Here is a 22,344-nt window from a genome sequence, read left to right on the forward strand (position 1 = left end):
CCAACAACTGTGCCAAGTTTGGAAGAAATTGGTGCAGCGGTTACCAAGATATACACATGTAACCATAAGTGGGCGTGGCTACGCCCATTTTCTAAAAATTTATAAAATTCATGTTTTCCGTCTGAAACTCATTGTAAGTATCAATTTTGAGTGAATTATCTTCAGTAGTTACTAAAATATCGCAGTTTTCGTATTTCTTAAAATTACCGTTATATGGGAGGTAGGCGTGGTTATTATCCGATTTCGCCCATTTTCAATACCATCCGTCCCACGCCCAAAAGAAGTTCACGTACCAAGTTTCGTTAAGATATCTCAATTTTTACTCGAGTTATCGTGTGCACAGACGGACGGACAGACGGACGGACGGACGGACGGACAGACAGTCACCGCTTAATCGATTTCTCTTTTCATTCTGATCATTTATGTATACATTTGTCTATATCTATCTCGATTCGTTTTGCCTGTTACAAACAACCGTTATGTGAACAAAGTTATAATACCCTTGTGCACAAGTGCGCTCGGGTATAAAAATCAACAGTAAACCTTGGCTACTTCAAACTTGCACTTATTACTAAAATCTAATGGACGAAAAAAATGCGACCACAAAACGTTTCTAAGATACCTAATTAAAAAACTCGAAATTCAGATGACTCGAAAACTCCTAATTTTCGTAAAGTTTATGAATTGGGACACACATGCTTTTCGTTAGATACAAAATGATGAACATTAAATAAAAGAAAAACCAATATCAGCCAGATTTAGATTTTTGTTGTTTAAAAAATTAATTTTGTTATTTTTAGTAAAGCAGACTAAAATGGCGTTTAAAATATTATTCCTGTTTTTTCTACTAATATTACAGTAGTGAGGATCACATATTTTTTCTTTTACCGATAGATCGATACTATCGAGTGGTGAGGCCCAATACTATCGAAAATATCGAATGGTCCAACCATCGGTAGTTTTGCAGGTCTACTGTGTGCAATTGTATCTGCAATTGATTAATTTTACCTGCAATATATGAGGGCATCTATAATTCCATATTGATCGCCTTTGGTGAGGGGTGCGTTGCAAATCGTACAGGAGAAGCAGTTAACGTGAAATACTAAATTTCTAGCTCGCATTACTAACTCCGTTGCACTGATTGATGCTCGGCACTTCGAACATCGTCTCGTTCCAAAGAAACTGAAAATAATAAATTTGTTCAAAAATTATTAATTTATCTACGCATGTGCATATAATAAAATTACAAATACATACACGAAAAAATTAATACACTCGCAAAACTACCCAGCCAGCCAAAGGCGGAGCGCTCCTAATATGGAGTAAAAAGCGACTCCCTCAGCAACTCCTCGAAGGTGCGTTTTCGGAACGCTCCGAGTATGGATTGAAAAGGGTGGCCAAGTGTTTTTTTATCTTGTTTTTATTTTTTTTTGCATCTAATCTATAAGATTTTTTATATCATAGACTGAAAAAATTTTAAATCAACTGAATTTTTATAAGTGAAAAAAATAAGTGTGCGGTAAATTTGGTGTCCGGTATATGACAACGTCGCTTCGGAATACTCGTGGAAAGGGACACCGCCAGAAAAGCTATTGACAATTTGGCTGTTGCGAATGCAGTCAAAGGTAAAAAACAACACATAAAAATTATTTTTGGCTAACATTGGAACTTTTCAGTTGAATTTAATAGGAGTTTTCCTGGTTCTGGAAAAGAATTTAATAGATCGAGCGCGAAATGGTTCCAAACTCAAAGGAACGTGTTTAAAAAAAAAGAAAAAAAAATAAGTTTTTTATTACATTATTTTTCCTACTTGATTTGTTATTGTATAAGTACAAGATAATACACTGAGTTGCATAAATATAAAACCGCCACTTAATGATAAATTTTGACCATTTATTTTTCAAAAAATTCTTTATAAAGTGTGAAATTTCGGTAAAAATTTGCTGAGTTTTTTAAAAATTTTGCACAAAGCTTGAAATGTTTATTAATATGTTTTTTTGTTATAGAATGAACAATAGTTTTATGAGAAATAAATTAAAATTAAATAGTATAAAAATAAATAGTTAAAACTTGTCAATATGTGGCGGTCTTATAATTATGCAACGCAGTGTATGTTAAACCACTTTCTATAATTTAGTGTTTTTTCAATAAGAAATGAGTATAAAAGAAAATTATTGTAATTATAATTATGATGAGTATTTTCATAAACGGCAAAGCCTCCTTTTCAGTCTATTATCGGAGCACTCCCAAACACTCCATCTAGGTTATCTTCGGATGATTGTAGGAGTCCTTTTCACAAAATCATAGCCGAATTGGGGAGTCCGAACGGAGTCTTTGCGGATTATCTAAGGGAGCTTTCTGGAACTCCGAAATCACTCCTTTAAGGAGTCCTAAAGGCACACTTTTTTCGTATATATTGAAAAGGCACTTTTCTCCCGTTGATATGCTCCTTTGGGTCTCTTTTCGGAGCCTCCCTAGGTGCATCAGTGCTCCGCACAGGGAGTCCTAATGGTGCACCCTGCGGTGCAATGTAGAATAACAATATGGCGTCAAATTAAAGAAAATATTCTCTAGAATTGAAAACAATGAAATTTGGTGGACATCGACGAATTGGTATAGAAAATGTCGTTTTATTACTTTTTTAATGCTAAAATAATAAGGTTGGGACGAAATTGCAGGATGAGGTAGTGTAAATATTAGTCCATTACTCATATTTTTGCAAATATACCTACTGGAAAATATTAGAGATATTCAAGGATAAACCTTTAAATGGACATTTTCAAATCTAAGTTTTCGTCCTTGTGAAACAAAATATTGAATTTTTTCAATTCTATAGAATTTTCTATTTCAATAATAACTATTGAATAACTCAGTGAGAGGGGAGACCAGTATTTGCATGTATGTATTTATAAAAAAAAAATATTTATTGGTTCANACTGTTAATCAACATTGCACTGCACTAAAAAAAAATGTATTTAATTAATCAATTGCACTTAATATTAATTTTCCCCTTTCGCATTTCAGGATCTTAAAATTTGAATTGAAATCCTCCAAACCCCCGAGAGAGTCATAACTATAAGAGAAAAGAATAAAAGTCAATCAATAATTATTTTATTAAGATAAAAATTTTTCGAGTCGTCTATATTTGTTATTCAAGGACTTATATTATCAAAGTCCTTTCATAATAAACATTTTCAAACCTAAGTTTTCGTCCTTGAGAACCAAAATATTGATTTTTTTAAATTCTACAGAATTTTAAATTTCAATAATAACCTTACTGTTAGTCAACATTGCACTGCACTTTTAAAAAAATGTCTTTAATTAATCAATTGCACTTAATATTAATTTTCCCCTTTCGCATTTCAGGAACTTAAATTTGGAAACGAAAGCCTCCAAACCCTTGAGCAGAGACATAACTATTATAAGAGAAAATAACAAAAATCAATAATTATTTTATTAAGATACAAATTTTTCGAGTCATCTATCTTGTTACATTAAACGAGCAATTCTTGTATATATATCCATAGGGTTCTCGGAAACGGCTCTAACGATTTTGAAGAAATTTTGTACACAAGTTTTGTATTTTAAGGTTATCTGGATAGGCATTATCTCCGAGAAGACTGGTATAAGGTTGACACCTATTCGAAATTAGTTACAAATTAATTAAGACATCATAATATGGGCATCAAATGGAAGGTATTTTAAAGATCCCTAATTGAAAAATATTTTTAATAGGGTTGCCACCTATTTTGAAGCGCATATTTGTTCAATTTTTTGTTTAGTAGAAGAAGGTTCTTAAACAATGCTTTCCCTAGGGTATTTATTAATTAATCCCTTAGGGTAGTAGTGTAAGGTTGCCATTTATTTTCGATTCCACACAATTTATCTAGAACATCGCAATATTTATATCAAATGAAAGGTATTGTTGAGGACTTTGGTCAGAAAATATTTTCGATCACGGTTGCTACGCTCATATGTAATACAAATTTTTATTTTGTTAATTTCCATCAGCATTTTTTGTATACAGTACATATACGCTCAAGATATGTGCTATTCATTTCCATGTATTTCGGAATAGCGTTGCCACCAAATTTTTTGAGAAAAAAATTTACTTATTGATATCGAAATCCAAATTTTTTTTTTCAGAAATATTTTTTTTTAAAGCTATGCAAATGACCAGTATTTCATATCCAAACCTGGAAAACTCCGAAAAGGATATGCACTCCGGACAAATCTCGGTGAACCTGGTACTTATTATTATTCAAGGACTTATAATATCAAAGTCTTTTCATAATAATTATCAGAGAGCTAAATATTTTTAAGTCTGTAATGACTTTTATTTTAAGACTATTATTTTTTCATAATAATTATCATTGAGATAAATATTTTTAAGTCTTCAAAGATTTTTATTTTGAGACTTAAAAGGTGTTCGCACGTGGCGATTTTGCGTTCAACTTTTACTTTCAACTCACACAGAGTTGCACGAAAAAAAATTTGAATGGCTAAATGTTGGCTGGCGACCAACTTTGTTGAAAGAGATTATTTGAAAGGCCTTTCAACCAAAAGTAGAATGCAAAGTTGAACAATGCAAACGCCTTTTCATGGCGAATATTTTTATATTTTTTATATTTTAATATTTTTAGCCATTCAATGTTTTTTTCGTGCAACCCTGCGTGAGTTGAACGCAAAAGTTGCCTGAAAAAGCGCTTCGTGCGAAAGCCCTATTATATTATAAAAGTTTTTCATAATAATTATCAGTGTGAAAAAAATGTTCAAGTCTTAAAAGACGGGGCTTGTTCTGGACCATTTTGCAATGAGTTGGGGCTCAGTTCGGGGCTAGTTGGGGTCCAATTCGGGACTAGTTAGGGAATAATTTTGGATCATTTGGGGCTTAGTTTGGGACCAGTTCAGGACTATATATATAATATAGTCGAAAACAAGTCCCTAACTAGTCCCAAACTACTCGCCAACAAGTTCCAAACTGTTTCCAAACTGGCTCCAACAAGTCCCGAACAGCCCTTCAACTAGTCCTGAAGTAATCCCGACATGGGCAGGAACTATTCCCGAAATGGTCCTGAACAGGCCCCGTCCTTTAAGACTTAAGCAAATTTTTCGTACTCATAATTATTATCAATAGAGTTTTATAATGTAAGTCTCAAAATAAGAGACTTTGAAGACTTAAAAATATTTATCTCAATGATAATAATTATGACAAGACTTTTATAATATAAGTCTCAAACCAGAAGTCTCTGAAGACTTAGAAATATTTATATCGCTGATAATTATTATGAAAAGACTTTTATTATATAACGCGGTGTCCTTGAACCAGATTCAACTGAATCGGTGTGGAACGATGGAATTTCCGATTAAACTATTTTAGGGGTTGTTCCAGTGTTCGAACACGTGAAGTTAAAAATCATGGCAAGTGCCGATTTCAAAAACGGTAACGTTTTCGATTTTCAGGTAGGGTTTTCGATAAGGTTCTCGATAAATAAGTATATATATTTACATATATACAAGTCGATTGTATACATATTTATACATATATGTGCAGGCCCGACTATAGGGTGGGGCTGTTTCCCAACGGGCCCGGATTTTTCCTTAAATTTAGTTGGAAGATAAAAATTATAAAATTGTATTAAATTTGATTATTTAATAGTCACACAGCTTTTATAATATCCAATAAATGCGAAAGCGCATGCCTAGATACACATGCAAGTGTGGTAAGGTCATTTCCGTGCAAGTGAAACATAGAACGGTTCCGAAGTCAACATGTGTTTTCTAAATGTTGTCATCGTAATGATTTTCCCATGGTTCACCAAATATTTTGAGCTCGAAATTGTAGACCTTCATAGAGATTCGAGGTTATTTACAACAGGGGAAATTCAGAAATCAATAGAAGACGACTAATACAATAAAAACTATTCTACGCATTCACTTGATCCGTACAACAGTATAGCAAAACAAATTCTGCCTTTAGACGAAGCTTTTCTATAAAAAAATACATTCTCCATGAAAATACTTGGTATATGGTCTATATTATAAGTGAAAAAAAAACTAACTAATAAAAGAACACCTAAAATATAATAAGTATTTATAGTTAATTTGTTTGAAGCCAGATGAAAGTAGGCCGTTATAAGTGGACCAAAAGTTGGCTATTGTATTGTTGACTAGGAAATTCCCCACTGGCCATACATGCTTATACATATCGAGCCCTAACCGCCAAAATAACGTAAGCGACTTTTTTTAAAAGTATTATTTCTTTTTTATGCAGAAATGCATTTGAATGCTCTAGGAATATTTCTGGAACAAAAAGAAAATTTTGAGAAAATGTCGTTTACGTTATTTTAGCGGTTCGAGCTCGATATTTAAAAAATTACTCATATACAGTCTTATTTACACTATACTTAAATGCGAAATATCGGCTCGAAGTTGAAAAAGTTACCGTTTTTGAAAGCGGCACTTGCCACGATTTTGAACTTCACGTATTCTAACTCGGTAACACCCCTCCAAAATAGTCTAATCGGAAATTCCATCGTTCCATCGTTGAGTTGAATCTGGTTCAAGGACACCGTGATAAGTCTTAAAATAATAGTTATCGATGACAGCAAAAAAATTTTATCACACATAACATTGGTTTAAAGCAAAAATGTTGAATGAATGCCACTATCCAATTCGTATAAAGAATTGCTCGCTGATTCCGAAAATGCACTTAATTTTTTATTCTATGGATATGTTGTCAAGATATTTTCAATTTACCGTTATTCAGCTTAAAACAAAATGTGGTTACACTTAATCACGTATATCTTACGAACCAATTTAACAATCTTATATGAAATACGGCAAATGAAAGCTAACAAAATTCTACATAGCCAGTATATAGTTACAAGACTTTCCGATAGGTCTCATGATACAAAAAAGAAGGTAGTTTCATTTAATGATATTCGGTGTTGTTGTTAACCATTTGACTTTTAATAAAATTATGATATTTCATCAAATTCATGCTACCTGATCACTAGAAGAAATAGTTTTTTTAAGCAGAAGATTTTATCAGTACATTCAAAGATGTGGAATATGATGAACTTTTTTTACCATGTTGTCGCCTGGTTAAAAGATTGTTGTAAGAGCCATTATGACGATTTTTAGTTCTAGATGCAGTTATATATTTTGAAATAAGGTCTTTCGATTGGTGTTATCAGTTTTTAGATATCTCCTTTAGTTTCCGAGATACTGACTATATTTTTTTCGATAATTTAGTAAAAATTTAGTTAGTGATGCAATCATATTAAACTAGTCAATATCTTAGAAATGGTGTTCTCCAATTTTGTATATCTCCTTTAGTTTCCGAGATATTGAGTAAAAAGTGTCGTTAATTTAGTAGAAATTTTGATCTCATTTTGTCGTATTTCATACAAAGTGGCTGGCAAATTGTGGACAAATGGCGCTTACGACAAAATTTTACTAAAGAAAATCCTTCATAAACTCAAAACTAATTAACAATAAACATTAAAAATTAAATAATTTAAGAGTTTTGTGAGCTCGTAACATTTTCAGAGACTTTGGAGAAAATGTATCTTCGCATTTTTGAGAAATTGTATTCCAAACTTCAATCGCGATTTCCCACAACCTACCGAAATTAACATACGACAATCTTTTACCCAGGCGACGATGTGACAACATCAAATGTAGAGGTAACCCATCTCATTTGACAGACACTTAACCCTTAACTTTGCGCTTTGTTGCACTTGATACTTGACACTTATAAACTTGCGCGTTATTCTTTTGCTTTTCGAACCATTGAACCGAACCGAAACCCCGGTTCAAAGACCAAAAAAACCGCTTTGACTAACCAATCCAAAAGTGTAAAAACGGTTCGAACCGCTGAATCGAACCGACCAAATTTTTCATCCGGTTCACGTCCCTGATTTTTACTCTCTACACAATAATTTATGCAACCTCAAATACGCAGTTGTGCATTTTGTTGATACACGGGTTTATACTTTAAACGACGATCTGTTAGTTGTTTATCGGAGGGCGGTCTGTTCAAGCCAACTTCAGGTGTTTTGCATAAATTAAAAATTTGTGAAATTTAATGATGATGCGCTAATCGCAAAGCCTCATTTTTTGCAAAATCTGATGAGAAATTTAAAAGTAAATTTGAACCAAAATATAAAAAGGTTTTATTTGGGAAGAACATTCTTTAGAATTCGATTTTTAAATCGCAAGATTTAATCAAACAAAGAAAACAAAAAAATAACAGAATAATGCGCGCGTGGTTTTTATCATCGTATATACTTACATGTATGGAATCCTATGCCCCTTTTTGTCTATTCTCTTTCTAACAGCGGACGTGCCTGCCAAACTGAAAAGCATGATAGCGGCAGTGTTTGACAGGCACGTGCGTCGATGCGAACGGCAATGGAAGGTAAAAAATGGAAGATGGATGACATGAGAATGAAGGAATTATGAAATAGCAGAATGTCGAACCAAAACGAATTTCAAAACCTGACAATGCGAATGACGTCAAAATGAAAGAAATGCAAAATAACGAAATGTCGAAATAGAAGAAATAGATGATAGGCTCGTGTTCAAGGGTTTCGTGCAACAAAAAAAGTTGTTGTGTTGCGCCATTCAATATTAACAAAATTTTTATGTGGTTAAATACGCTTTTTTATTAAGTTGAAAAAACTATATATTTCGCCAGCCAAAAAGTGTATAAATAAATATATAGCATCTTGCTATAAGATTTATTTATAATAACGTTATATGCTTATGGCCTTATTCATAAAAAAGAGCTCTATACAGTAACATTAAAAAAAAATAGATTTGTTTACTTTTTAAGAATTTTGGTACATATAACATTTAACTTAACTTTTTGTGCACCCATCTCTTTATCTGTTTATTATTCTCAAAGTTTTCTTTTCCTTAATACTCATTTGACTGAGTTTCAATTACACCCAGTAAAACTCGTGATAAAAACATTAGAAAGTAAAACCATTCACAATTCGTCGGCCATGATTTTTTTCTGACGTTGCAAACATTTTAAAACCATATAAAGTTAAAATTATATTCTTGGCAAACGTCAGACTGTCTCTCAATGATTTTACCTTGTAATGTTTTTATCATGGTAAAAATCAAAATATTTTGTAAGAAATTTTTTGACCGTTTTACAACGGCATTTAAAGCTTTTTTTGTCCAAATTGAAGATTTCCTCCTGCACACACTTCTCTCATGCTTTTTTATCGTAGTTATTATACTGTTGACATCTAAATTGCCATACATTTTATTTCGTTGCCAATGCAATGTTTTCTGGAGTTTCCTCTGTGAACTTTTATAACTATATTCATAAAAAGATTACTAATTTTGGTTCATAGTTTTTTTCCATCTTGCTAATGCTGAATATCAAAAGAATTAATAAATAATAAAAAGTTAGATACAATTTTCGTGAATAGTTCTTGCAAATAATATCATTTTGTGATTGAAATTACTTGATCGCCGGCAGGAACTAATCAACTTTTTTGCCAAAACCAAAGAAGACGGGAAGGTAAAATAGTTGTTCATTAACGCTTTGTCTGAAATATCGTTCTTGAAACACGCTACTGCTCACTAATTTGTAAAAATCAGATTTTTTCACTTAATTGTTATATTTTTCTTCATTGTGGTAAATTTCCACANAAGACGGGAAGGTAAAATAGTTGTTCATTAACGCTTTGTCTGAAATATCGTTCTTGAAACACGCTACTGCTCACTAATTTGTAAAAATCAGATTTTTTCACTTAATTGTTATATTTTTCTTCATTGAGGTAAATTTCCACATCATCACAGCAGCTGGCTGTCAAACCGAAACCAAAAAAGATACCAGAACATTCAGGGCGTAATCTTCTTTTCTATGATTATTATACTGCTACTTTGAATTTCTCAATTTTGACAATTCTGATCTAAAAGTAAACGAAACCTCAGAAACTTTAAATGCACTGAAATTCACTAATACCCACTTCCGCAAAAATCACCTTTTTTCGTATTTTCCTTGTTAAAAGTTATTGTAAATCATATATTTTTATCGCCTTATTCATAAAAAATAAAAATTTTAAAAAGCTTTTTTAAATTGCCGTTTACAAACATTTTTCAATTTATAAACCTTTTTTTAAGCTACTTTATTTTTTATGAATAAGGCTATTAGAAATTAGCACAATTAAGACCCGTTCCTTATAGAATAATTTATTATTAAGAAAATTGGCTGTTCTCAAATTTTCTTCCAACATCCAATTTGACTTTGTTTACTTTTTTTCCAGATATGTCAGCGCCGCCAGGACGGCGCAATCTTGTATTCTATCTTTCTTGTCAAATATGCATTATATCTAACTGTCATACTACTATTAATGGTAACCATGAATATTCATTAAAATCGTTTCAATTCGCAATAAAAGTAGTTTACATACTTCTAGTCTAAATATATTTTTTAATATAATTTAGCTTTTTTAATTCTAAAATAAATCAACAATCTCAAGCTTTATAAAAAATTTGTCTTCGAAAAATACGTTTCAAAGCATCCCTGTTGAAATCATAATTCAAATGCAAATTAAATAGAAATTTTGATGCAAAAGATTTTCCGCGATATTCATCATATAAATTTATCATCTTACTTGTGCGTGTGTCGCTCTGGAAAGGAATATATTTTAATTTATATGTTTTCTTAAAAATAAATGCAAACAGAAACAGTGAAACCAATTTTACACACATTATTGTATTTTAGCGCAAAACGATAAGCTTCACAAATATTTTAAATTATTGCCTGGAACATACACATTTATCGTTATTATTGGAAATGAAAGACTTGGCATGCATTTTTAATTTCTTATTTAATCAATTCAAATGAATAAAAAAACATTTTTGTAAAATATTTCTCAATTTACATTTTAAAGTTTTTTCTGAGACTTAAATGTAATTCTGCGCGGAGAATGAGAGAATTGAAAATCAGGTGATCTCAGCTGTTTTCAAATGTAAACAAACAAAATGAGGCTTTCCATACTTGTAAGCCTATACAATGGTTTTTATTGCAAAATGAAAAGAACAGTTACGATGAAGTCTCCTTTAACAGTTTACATTTTAAATTTTTTAATAAAAAAGGGGTGCGAACCACGTAAGTAAAAAAAGTACCAAGCACTGATAATGGTTTTTGATTTGAAATGTTATTACATTGGTATAAATATGGGGGAAAAAATACTCCGATTCATTGTTTTAATATTATCAAATTGGCAAGGCCGTTGATAATACTCACAATTTATGAAACTTCAAAAAATTTTATTATCCGTCAAAAGTTGTTTATTGAAATCATGGTACAAAAAAGAAGGTAGTTTCATTTAATGACATTCGTTGTTGTTGTTAACCTTTTGACTTTTAATAAAATTATGACATTTCATTAAATTCATGCTACCGAGCAGTAATATTTTTTTTAAGCAGAAGAAAATTAATCCATAATCTCAAAAAAGGGGTTGGCGAAACTAGGTTTCAGAATGGATGAAGAAAGTGATCAAAATTATACTTATGCTAATTGCTTATTGGAGGGCGGTCTGCGCAAGCCGAATTCAGGTTTTTTGCATACATTGGAAATTTTAAATTCGAAATTTGTTGAAGTTAATGGTGATACGCTAACCACAAAGCCTAATTTTTTGCAAAATCTGTTGAGAAATTTAAAAGTAAATTTTCACGAATTTCATGTGAACAAATATTCCCAAAATTATTAAGTAAAACAAAAATAATTTTTTCCAATTTGTTTTTGTTTTGCATGTTAAATTATGAGAACAATTTATTCACATGGAATTGGCGATTATAAAAGGACTGTAACGCATCCAACTCAACAACAGCATATTTTAGACTACTGCATTCATTTCAGAAGATCTCTTAATAATACTAAGCCTTCAACTCTACTAACTGATCTAACAATTGTAAACATAAATAAAATATTAAACTATCTAAAGTATTGTAATATATATAATGATATATAAAGTTAAAATAATTAGCATAAGTAACTGATGTCAGTAAGCTTAAGACCTCGATTGTCATAGCTTTAAGTTTTGTAATTGTCTTTAAAAAAGGACATACAATAAATTAAAAAAAAGGATTTATTTGGAAAGAGAATTCTTTAGAATTAGATTCTTAAATTGCAAGATAGCATACAAAATAAGAAAATGAAAAAATAAGAACATAATGCTCTCGTAATTTTTATTATAAAATAAAAAGAACAATTTCAATCAAGTCTCCTTTAACATTACATATTTTATATTTTTTTAATAAAAAAGGTGCCACGTAAGTAAAAACATTACCAAGCACTGATAATGATTTTTCATTTGAAATATTATTCAATTGGTATAAATGTGGGAAAGAAAACTACTATCGAGAGTATCAGATAATTTAAAATACATTGACAAAGCTACTTAAAGTTGCGTTTTTTACTCATTTCCAGTAAAATCCAGTGAAAGTTTTTACGAATTTTCATGTTTTTGGCGTTTTCGTACGCAAAAACTTGCAAAGCAGGAAAAACAGACCGAAAAACAGCTGATCGCATGTTGCTTGATGAAATTTAAACTATTAAGGAAACTGTTTGTGGCTTTTTATTGTGGAAATTCACAAAATAAACATATTTAAATATAAAATACATTGTTTTATTAGGAATATGCTGCAAATAAACAACCAATTTATCAGCAGTTCATGAAACTTGCAAATTATTACTGGAAAAGCGTTCGCGTATTTTTTTGTAAATTTTTGCTATGAGAGCGAATTCTTAGAAATTATATTACTGGAGAGTTGCTGGATAATTTGTAAACAAACACAACTTATATATACTTTTTAGTTTTGTTTAGTTTCTGAAGAATTAGCTAATTGTTATATAGCGATTTTCAGTAACTTTGTCCTTTCTCTTCGATACAAGAATCTCCAAAATTTGACTAGCCCTGGCTTATATCAATAGTTTCTTCCTTCGATGCAGAATCACTAACACCATAGTATGTTTCCAAAAAGATATTCAAACTAGTTTTTTCAAATTTACCTACACCCGATTTACATAATTCAAGTATTTTAAAGCAATTCTGGTTCATTCATTCTCTTTTGTGTTTTCTATTTGCGAAAATGCCAAACGCAAAGCAAGAAACTTGAAACCACTTGAAGGTACAGACGCATATGTACATTTCCCCTTTCTTCTCAATCCCTCTCTTCCACTAGCAAGTAGAATTGAATTCAATACTTGAACCGTGTATAACCCGGTAATAGGTAAAAAATAGTGATGTGTAAGGAAATCAATGTAGCCAAATTCCCATTTTTTAAAATAAAAAAATGCATGCTAAGTAAATAGTACATATAATATAAACAATATATATATCTCCTCAAACAAAGGCTATCGATAGTGGCCAACGACCATTCGATATTGCAAAAAAATATAACCATTCTATAGTATCGATAGTACCATCGATAGTTTTACAGTTCTAGTCCTATCGGAAAGTCAAAAGACTTATAATTCTTGCGAAAATTTTGATGACTTTTTTAATACTCCACCATGAAATAATTATTATTCTGAGTCTCTTCCTCCGAGTGCATATCTGCCACGAAAAAGCTTCTCATAAAATTCATTTGACGTTCAGAGGCGGCGTTGCTTGAACTAATCAGCTCTTTTTGTGCCAGGTTACTTGCCAAATTTGGTAAATACCAGTATTGTTATTATTATATAAGTGTATACAGTATATGTACACCGATATATTCTGATCCATGCAAAGTCTAACTATGAAAGTGTTATAGGACGCTACTTTGTTCTAAATAATTAGGAATGGGAATCCCCGAGTAGGTTTTCAACTCGAAATATTTTTTTCTATGAAAACATTTCAGTTGCCGGCTCTTTGATGCCTACCAGGTGGTAACAGCTCCAGTAGCAGGTAGGATCACAGCTCGCATTCTAATTAAAAAAGTATATTCGTATTTTTTACTCTCCCAATACAGCGACGAGGGCACTGTCTGCATCAGCGTCCAACTGAAGGAGAGCGTGATCTGAATGGCAACAACCTACATGGCTCACGACAGCCAAGTTTCCCCCCTATAGACTGCAAAAAGTTGCGAAGGAGGCAAATCGCAGAAAACTCACGGTCATAATAGGGGCCGACTCTAATTCACATAACGCGATCTGGGGCTCAAGCGACATCAACTCCCGAGGTGAGTGTTTACTTGACCCTATTCTTTGATATAATCTTACTGTATGTAACCGTGGGAACGATCCTTGTGACCTCTGTTAAAAGGAAGGGCGGTTTGTCCGATCGGATAGGGGACTGTCAGGTATCCAAAGAACATTCTTTTTCTGACCACCTCTACATTAGTTTTAAGCTCAATTTTGATCCTGCTCCTTTAAGGCCTGTATGCAGCTCTCAAGAAAAGCAAAAACTCCATATAAAATGACGTACAAGAAATGGCAAAGAAATTTTCTTGAGTCAAATTTCCTTCAGGCAGTACGCAGTTCCTAAGGAATTTGCTACGCTTTCTACTACGGATTTCTAAAGTTTTTGTGAAAAAAGAGCGCAAGGCAACCCAGGTTTGCAACAGAAATATATGCCCGTTCCATTATTTCTTGAGGAAAGAGTGAGGCAACAGGCTGTGAAGTATCAAAAATGTCAAAATTCCTTGGACACACAAACGAAATAATGACAAATTTTTCTTGACCGTTTTCTTGAGAGCTGCATACAGGGCATTAACAGCATACACGAGGAAGAAGCGAACCGACTGGGCAAAGTATAAAAACACTGTCGGCCTCTACGCTGATACGTTTCTCACGATAAGTCCTGCTTATCGTTAAGACCTGATGAAGCGAGTCCCTCGAATACGAAGCATGTTTCTCTCGGTGAGCTGGACTCATCGTAAAAAATTGATGAAACAGTGCACAGCAGGAGGCTCAAAGAGATGGCAAGGGTAAATTTTGTGGAAAATTTGCACGCTTTTAGGCTAAATATCTGTGTTCGTAAGGAATAGTAGCTTATGTCGAGAAGCTGGCTTTAGTATAATGCGGCATTCTCTTTATTCTTTAAACGACAAGGAATTTTTTGATGAGACTTAATAAGAATATTGACTTAATAGTATCGGAACTATGGTCCAAAGTTATGCGGTGGCATACATAAAAGAAGAAAAATTCTCCGACGAACTGATAACCTCCCCTTTTTTGAAGCCGGTTGAAAATATTTGAGTTCTTTGTACTTTGCGCATAGGTAACCAGTTTCCTCTCTTAATGAATGCAAATTTACACACTGTGTTAACTAAATTAAACATTGCTTGCTTACTTTTACTTATCATATGTGTGGCGTAGAACAAATTTCAAATTTGTTTTTTGAGTTCTAAACATTTATGGTTCTCGATTTCACAGTTTACACATAAAATATTTAAAATTTGCTCTAAAAAATTTTTGTTCAAATTTAAGCATATAAAGAGAGGTAACCAGTTTCCTCTCCTTGTGTGTGCAAAAATATATACTGTCTGTTTACTTTCACATACTAAATTTGTCACGTAGAGAAAAACTACAGGCAAAGTGTTTGAAGTTGAGTAAATATGAGCACTTAGAATTAGCGCACACAAGGGGTGGGCTCATAACCTCAATTACAAACTGTATCTTAAAGCTTAGAATCCAGCTCTCAAGAAAACCATAAGAAATATTTCTTATTATTTCTGTTGGTTGAAAAAGCAAATTTTCTTGAAGAAATAAATAAAAGCATTCTTTTCTTGAGAGCTGCAAACTGATTTAAGAAATTTTGATAGAAGAAAATTTCTTCTCCATTTCTTGTGCGTCATTTTGTAGGAATTTTTCGTTTCTCTTGAGAGCTCTTTAAAGTTTAACTGCGAATGAAAACATTGTCCTAAAAATATGCAATGCATACTCACTTACTGTTGCTTTTTACACTTTACAGCCTAAAAAAGTGTACCACTGATATGAACTTAACAAGCATTCGAAGATTTAATTTGCTAACTTCGAATTCGTTCCACCAAAATGAGCTACATTATAAAAATACAAGTTCAATTAAATTTTCGGTATTCGAAGCATTAAAAAACTGAGAAACCAGAAATCGATGAAAATGAACATAAAAGTGTAAAATTTCATGGAATTATTTAATTTATTTATATTAAAATTATTTTGTAAAATTTTATATTACTTTTGAAAGTTGAGTGCTCTTGTGTTTATAGAACTTCTTATTAAACAAGTAATTGCAAACCCGACTTCAATTCTTATTTAGAAATTTAGTTTTATACAAATTTAGTGTTTTCATGATTTAATGATTGGATCTAAACCAAATTACGATGCGACCCTTAAGGTACCATCTCTCCGGTAAAAAAAAAATTATTATTGGAATCGGCTCACGCGGTCCAGAGTTATGCGGTGGCATACATAAAAGGAGAAAAAATACTCCGAAGAACGGCTCTAACGATTTTGATGAAATTTTGTACTCAGTAAATGTTTTGCATTCTAAGGTTATCTAAATAGGCACTATCTCCGAGAATACCCGTATAAGGTTGCCACCTATTCGAAAATAGTTACAAAACAATTTAAACATCATAATATTGGTACCAATTGGAAGGTATTTTAAAGATCCCTAATTCAAAAATATTTTGAATATGGTTGCCACCTATTTTTAATCGTACATTTATTGAAATTTTTGTTTAGAAAAAAAGGTAAAATTTTACTATTCAGGGGTACCAAGAAGAGGTTCTTAAACAATGCTTTCCCTAAATACAAAATGTTACCCTTAAGATAATAGTGTAAGGTTGCCACTTATTTTCGGTTCTACACAATTTATCTAAAACATCGCAATATGCATATCAAATAAAAGGTATTGTTGTGAACTTTTGTCAGAAAGAATTTTCCATCAGAGTTGCCACGCTTCTATGTAATACAAATTTTTATTTTGTTAATTTCAATCAGCATTTTTTTTAAGTATACACAGTACATATACGCTCATGATATGTACCATTCATTCCAGCGTATTTCGGAATAGGATTGCCACCTAAATTTTGGAGTAAGAAATTTACTTAATAGATATCGAAATCCAATTTTTTTGTATTTCCAAAATATTTTATAAAGATATCCAAATCTTGAAAACTTTAAAAAGTATATGCACTCCGGGCAAAGCTCGGTCAACCTGGTACTGTATTTTAAAGAGAGTATTATCTGAAGCGAATTTTCAGTATTTTCTGATGATATATATTTAGAAGTATAAACCCCTCCCCAAAAATATATTCCTGGGTGCGCTCTTGGCACTTAGTATTTATTATTTGTAAAAAATATTTTTTTACTTTCAAAATGTTTGTAATTTTAAACATTTCATGTGTATATTTTAAACAACTCGTGTTCAAAATCAAATCTTCACCATCTTGTGCGTATACTTGAACAGATTCTGGTTGAAAAATAAACACTTTTCAGTAGTAGTTTTACATGCATGTTCAAAGCGGCTACAACGAAGGCTAATCCGCTTTCCAGCCGTCTCTACATACACGACAAAGTTTCATCGTAAAATGGATACTGGGGCCGAGGTCTGGGGCAACCTTCTTCGCTCAAGTTGGTCGCTGCTAACAACACCCAGATCGATTGCCGCAGATTTTCTGCAACAATTTGACATACTCGTGTACCTGAAAAATAAGGCGATTATCGATCGATTGACGAACTCGGAAATTGTTTGCCTTATGACGAAACGTCGGCAAAATATCACTACGTTAAAATGCTCAAACATTTTTCAGAAACTTTTATTGACCTCACTGAGCACAAAATGCCCAGCGGTACGCTATATAACGTTCATAATTTCATTGAAACCAAAGGGGCCCGGTGGTATCGAAGATACGTCGACTTTCACCGGAGAAATTGAAAATAGCTAACAGGAGTTTCAGCACCTGTTGGAGAAAGGTATTTGTCAACGCTCAAAAAGTCAGTGGGCTAGCCCGTTGCACATGGTGCAGAAAGCCAACGGACTTTGGCGCCCATGTGGGGATGGCAGTTATAGGCTGTAAGAAAGCGTATCAGCAAATACCGATGCATCCAAAGGACGTCCCGAAGACCGTGATTTTGACACCGTTTGGACTCTTTGAGTTCAAATATATGACGTTTGGACTTAGAAACGCCGCCCAGACCTTCTAGCGAGTCATGGATGACCCGTTCGCAGGGTTATCATTTGCTTTTCCATATCTGGATGATGTGTTGGTGGCCTCAGTTTCGCCGGACGAACACGCCACGCATTTACAACAGCTTTTCGAACATTATAGCGAGAGGGGCCTTGTTATTAACATGGAGAAGTGTCAAATCGCTTCCATTTAGTATCGCGGAGAGGCATAACACCCTTACCATGCATGGTTCCGGGTAGAGATGGGCACGGACCTAAATTTTCAGGCCCGGCCCGGCACGAGTGCAAAATCAACTTTCAAAAACACGCACAAGCCCGCACGTTAAGAATTTTAGTGGGGCCCGGCCCGGCCCGGCCCGGCACGGCACGACGGGACACGCCCCAGCCCGGAATTAAAGAGCCAACTTTTATTGTATGTATCTATACATATGTACATATTTTTAATTTTGTGTTTATGTCCATATGTATATTTACTTAAGCGAATCAATATTTTACATCAAAGATTTTTATAATATATTTTCTGGGAAGTAGAAAAAGTGGAAGGTATTTTATGTACAGATATGTATGTAAACAAAACTACTTAGTATCCTATATTTTCTACCGGTTTCCAAATATTTCTTTTTTTGCTTTTCTCTAATCAAAAGAGTTTTAAATATGTACTATTTTTTTTTTGTATATAAACAAAAGCTCATCTAAATTTTTAGTATTAGCAACGGCCTTTTTCTTGCCTTTTCGTGCTTTTATGAAATTTTACTGAACGCCCAGGCCCGCACGAGTTCGTGCTGACAGCAAATATTCCAGCCCGTACCCACGGGCTTGCGCTCCAAAAGATGATGGGTGCTTGCAAAAAACCTGACACGACGAAGTTACACGATGTTTCCACGATTCGTAATTCGCTCTCTAAGTAATTCGTGAATTACCCTGTTTTCACGACACACATTAGTAATTCGTTTGGCAGCTCTAGTTCTTGTTCTTGTTCTTAGCTATTTATTATTATTTTTGTGTAGTGCAAATATCGAAGATGGAGCAAAAATTTAAGTTATCATCAACAATTTAAATTTATATAAGGGAATATTTCATTAATATTAGTCTATAACTAGAAAAGTGCCTGAAAATAGGATTCGCTCTCAAAATTTTGTATGGCGAATTACGTAATTCGGAAGGTAATTGGCTAGGCGAATGACGAATGGGAGAGCGAATTACGAATGAGAGAGCGAATTACGACTCGTGGGAACGCCGTATTAGAGTGGTCACCCGCCTCTGAACAAGCTTTTGAAGAGCTCAAAAGACAACTCGCAAAAGAGGCGTTAATTAAGTTCCCAGTGAGGGGAGCCACCATCGCTTTATCGACAGACCCGTCCGACGTTGCAATGGGCGCCACACTCAACAGTTCACTGATAGCCGGTGGAAGGCGCTGGGTTTCTTTTCCCAAAAGTTCGCCGAAACCGAAGGAAGGTATAGTACGTACGACCGCGAGCTGCTGGCGATACACAGGGCAATTCGGCACTTCCGATATTTTTTGGAAGGGACTCAATTTATCATCATCACGGATCACTAGCCGCTGATTCAAGCCTTCGATCAGAGTTGGGAGAAGCTATCTCCACGACAGACAATACAATTGAATTTTATCAGTCAGTTTCCTACTGACATGAGATATATCTGCGGAGCCAACAACCTTGTAGCGGACATGCTGTCGAGGATCGAGACGTATGCTGCTCCCTCACCATAAGACTTGAAGCTACTACACGACGAGCAAGAAGCGCGCGAGGAATTGAGATTATTCAATGATAGTGAAACTTCTTTACATTTGGTCAAATACAAATATCCACGCACAGGAATCGAAATTTTTTGCGGCGATTCAACTGGGAAGATAGACCATACGTTCCAAAACTCTTCGCCAAGTGGTTTTCGACGCCACGCACGGCCTCGCGCACCCAGGAGCAAGAGCAACGACCAGGCCGATAACAAGCAGTTGTCCTGCATGTCAGCGATGCAAAATTGCACGGAATACGAAGGGCGCATTGGAGACTTTTACAGTGCCCAGTAGGCGTGCCGAACATATCAATGTGGACATTGTTGGGAAGCTCCCTGTGTTACGAAGCTATACGTACTGTCTGTGTTGATCTCGGGGTGGATTGAAGTTTTCCCACTCACCGCCATGACGGCTGAAACGGTTGCGAGGGAGCAACTCAACGGGTGGATCAGTACATTCGGAGTACCCTAGTTCATCACCACAGATTAGGGTAGATAATTTGAAAGCAGCCTGTTCCGCGAGTTGGCAAAGTTATTGGCTTCCAATCACATCCACACTACAAGCTATCACCCACAGTCGAATGGCCTAGTAGAGATGTGGCATCGGGTGTTAAAATCTGCGTTGAGGTCTCACACGGCCGACGTAAATTGGGTAGACATTTTGCCAATCGTCCTTCTAGGGCTACGTTCAGCTGTCAAAGAGGACCATGGAGTTTCCATGGCCGAGATGCTTTATGGGCAGCCAATACACTTCCCCAGCGAATTCTTCGAAAGCCCAAAAGAAACACCAGCAGCTGAGCACACTTTTCTCCAGAGCATCAAACAACATTTTGAACGATTAAGGCCGACGAAAACATCACATGGAAGGTCCGCTGTTTTCGTCCCTAAGGATCGTCGCCTCTGTTCGCTTCGCTTCTTAAAGCGCCGTATGACGGTCCGTATCTAGTGGTCAACAGATTTCCGAATATTTCTAATTCATTCTTTGATTTGTAACTTCGCATTTTATTATATTAAATAAAGTTAAGAATATAGAAAACGACTTCTATATACCAGGGGTGGGCAAGGCCGAGGCCGAAAATAGCCACATGTAAATTCTAATGGTACAAAGAACCACAAAAACCAACAAAAACAAAAATTTTATTTATAAATAGAATTATTATTAGAAATGAAAAACATTAATTTTATTATTATTCTAATGTACGCAAGATAGATATTAAAAAAAATTCAAAAGACCCCTCGGCCAAATTTTCAAAATCTGGTTATATGTCAGTTAAAGCCGTTCGTAACAGTTCTATTAAATGTTAGTTAGTCAATTGTGAACGGTATTTTGACTTTAAGAATTTCATTGTAGAGTTCAAAGACTCACAGTTATAAGTTGTACCAAAAATTCAAAATCTATGGCCCCAAGCTGTTTTCAACAGCGGATATTTTAAATCTGGAACTTGTTGCCAGAATTCAAGCAATGTCAAAGCTTTATGTTGCATTTCCAGTGCCTTATCTTCTTTTAATTCCGAAAACTCCAACTCTTCTTCGGTTTTCTTAAAAAGGAGTATTCCGGATATTGTAAATTCATCCTCAATTATCTCTATTCTCTATATATAAATGTGAAAGTCTGTACGGGGTCGGAGCATCACGCCTAAACCATACCACCGGATAACGCGAAAATGTACACAGTTATATATTTTGCCCTCAGAACGGTAATAGGCATGGTCTTTTTTTCACAACAAATGTCGGTTTTGCAAAACCTGTTTTACAACAAAGTAAATATATAAAATAATAGCCCTTTTTGTTGTTCGGACTTAACTCAAACACTACTGAATAGATTTCAGTCAAATTTTCATTCAGATATTATACCTTGCATATATGGTCCTATTATAGGGTACCAGAAAACTCGCTTGGTAGCGCTGGGGTCGAGTTATTTATAAAAATCGTATCTATGAAGCGATTTCATTCAAATTAAAACCATGTCCATGATGAGAAATACGTATGCGAAAAATCTAGGTGGTGCTGGAGTCGAGTTATTTGTAAAAATCGTATTTATGAACCAATTTCTTTCATATTCACAAGGTATACTACCAGCATGATGGAAAATACGTTTAACAAAAGTGGATCCGCTATGTGGCGCGGAAGTCGAGTTGTTTATAAACGTCGTATTGATGAACAGATTTCGTTCAAATTCAAAACGTAAGCTTCCTGCACGATGAAAAAAGCATTTGTCGAGTTATTTATAAAAGCCCTATTAATGAACCGATTTTGCTAAGGTAAATTCGAAAGGTTTATTACTTCCATGATGATTTTTTTCTTTCGAAACATATACATACCTAAAATGATAGCCGTTTTCGTTTTTAGGACTAACCTCAACAACCACTGGATAGAGCTCAGTCAAATTGTAGGAGGTTATATCTTGCATATATGGTCCTATTATAGGCAACTAGAAAACAAGCTGGTGGCGCTGGAGTAGAGT

General features: G+C 34.0%; 1 protein-coding gene across 2 annotated transcripts in view; it reads right to left on the minus strand.

Annotated features, from left to right (window-relative positions):
• Positions 1-22,344, minus strand: part of ap (apterous) — a 379,716-nt gene that overhangs the window by 63,561 nt on the left and 293,811 nt on the right. For both annotated transcript variants that reach the window (XM_017606468.1, XM_017606475.1), the window contains one exon: positions 1,009-1,182. In XM_017606468.1, coding sequence (XP_017461957.1) covers positions 1,009-1,182 — 174 coding nt within the window. The remainder of the gene's footprint in view (positions 1-1,008; positions 1,183-22,344) is intronic.

Source organism: Rhagoletis zephyria, unplaced genomic scaffold (assembly GCF_001687245.7).
Source record: "Rhagoletis zephyria isolate East Lansing unplaced genomic scaffold, Rhagoletis_zephyria_1.1 Rzeph_scaffold_00162, whole genome shotgun sequence".
Lineage (NCBI taxonomy): Eukaryota > Metazoa > Arthropoda > Insecta > Diptera > Tephritidae > Rhagoletis > Rhagoletis zephyria.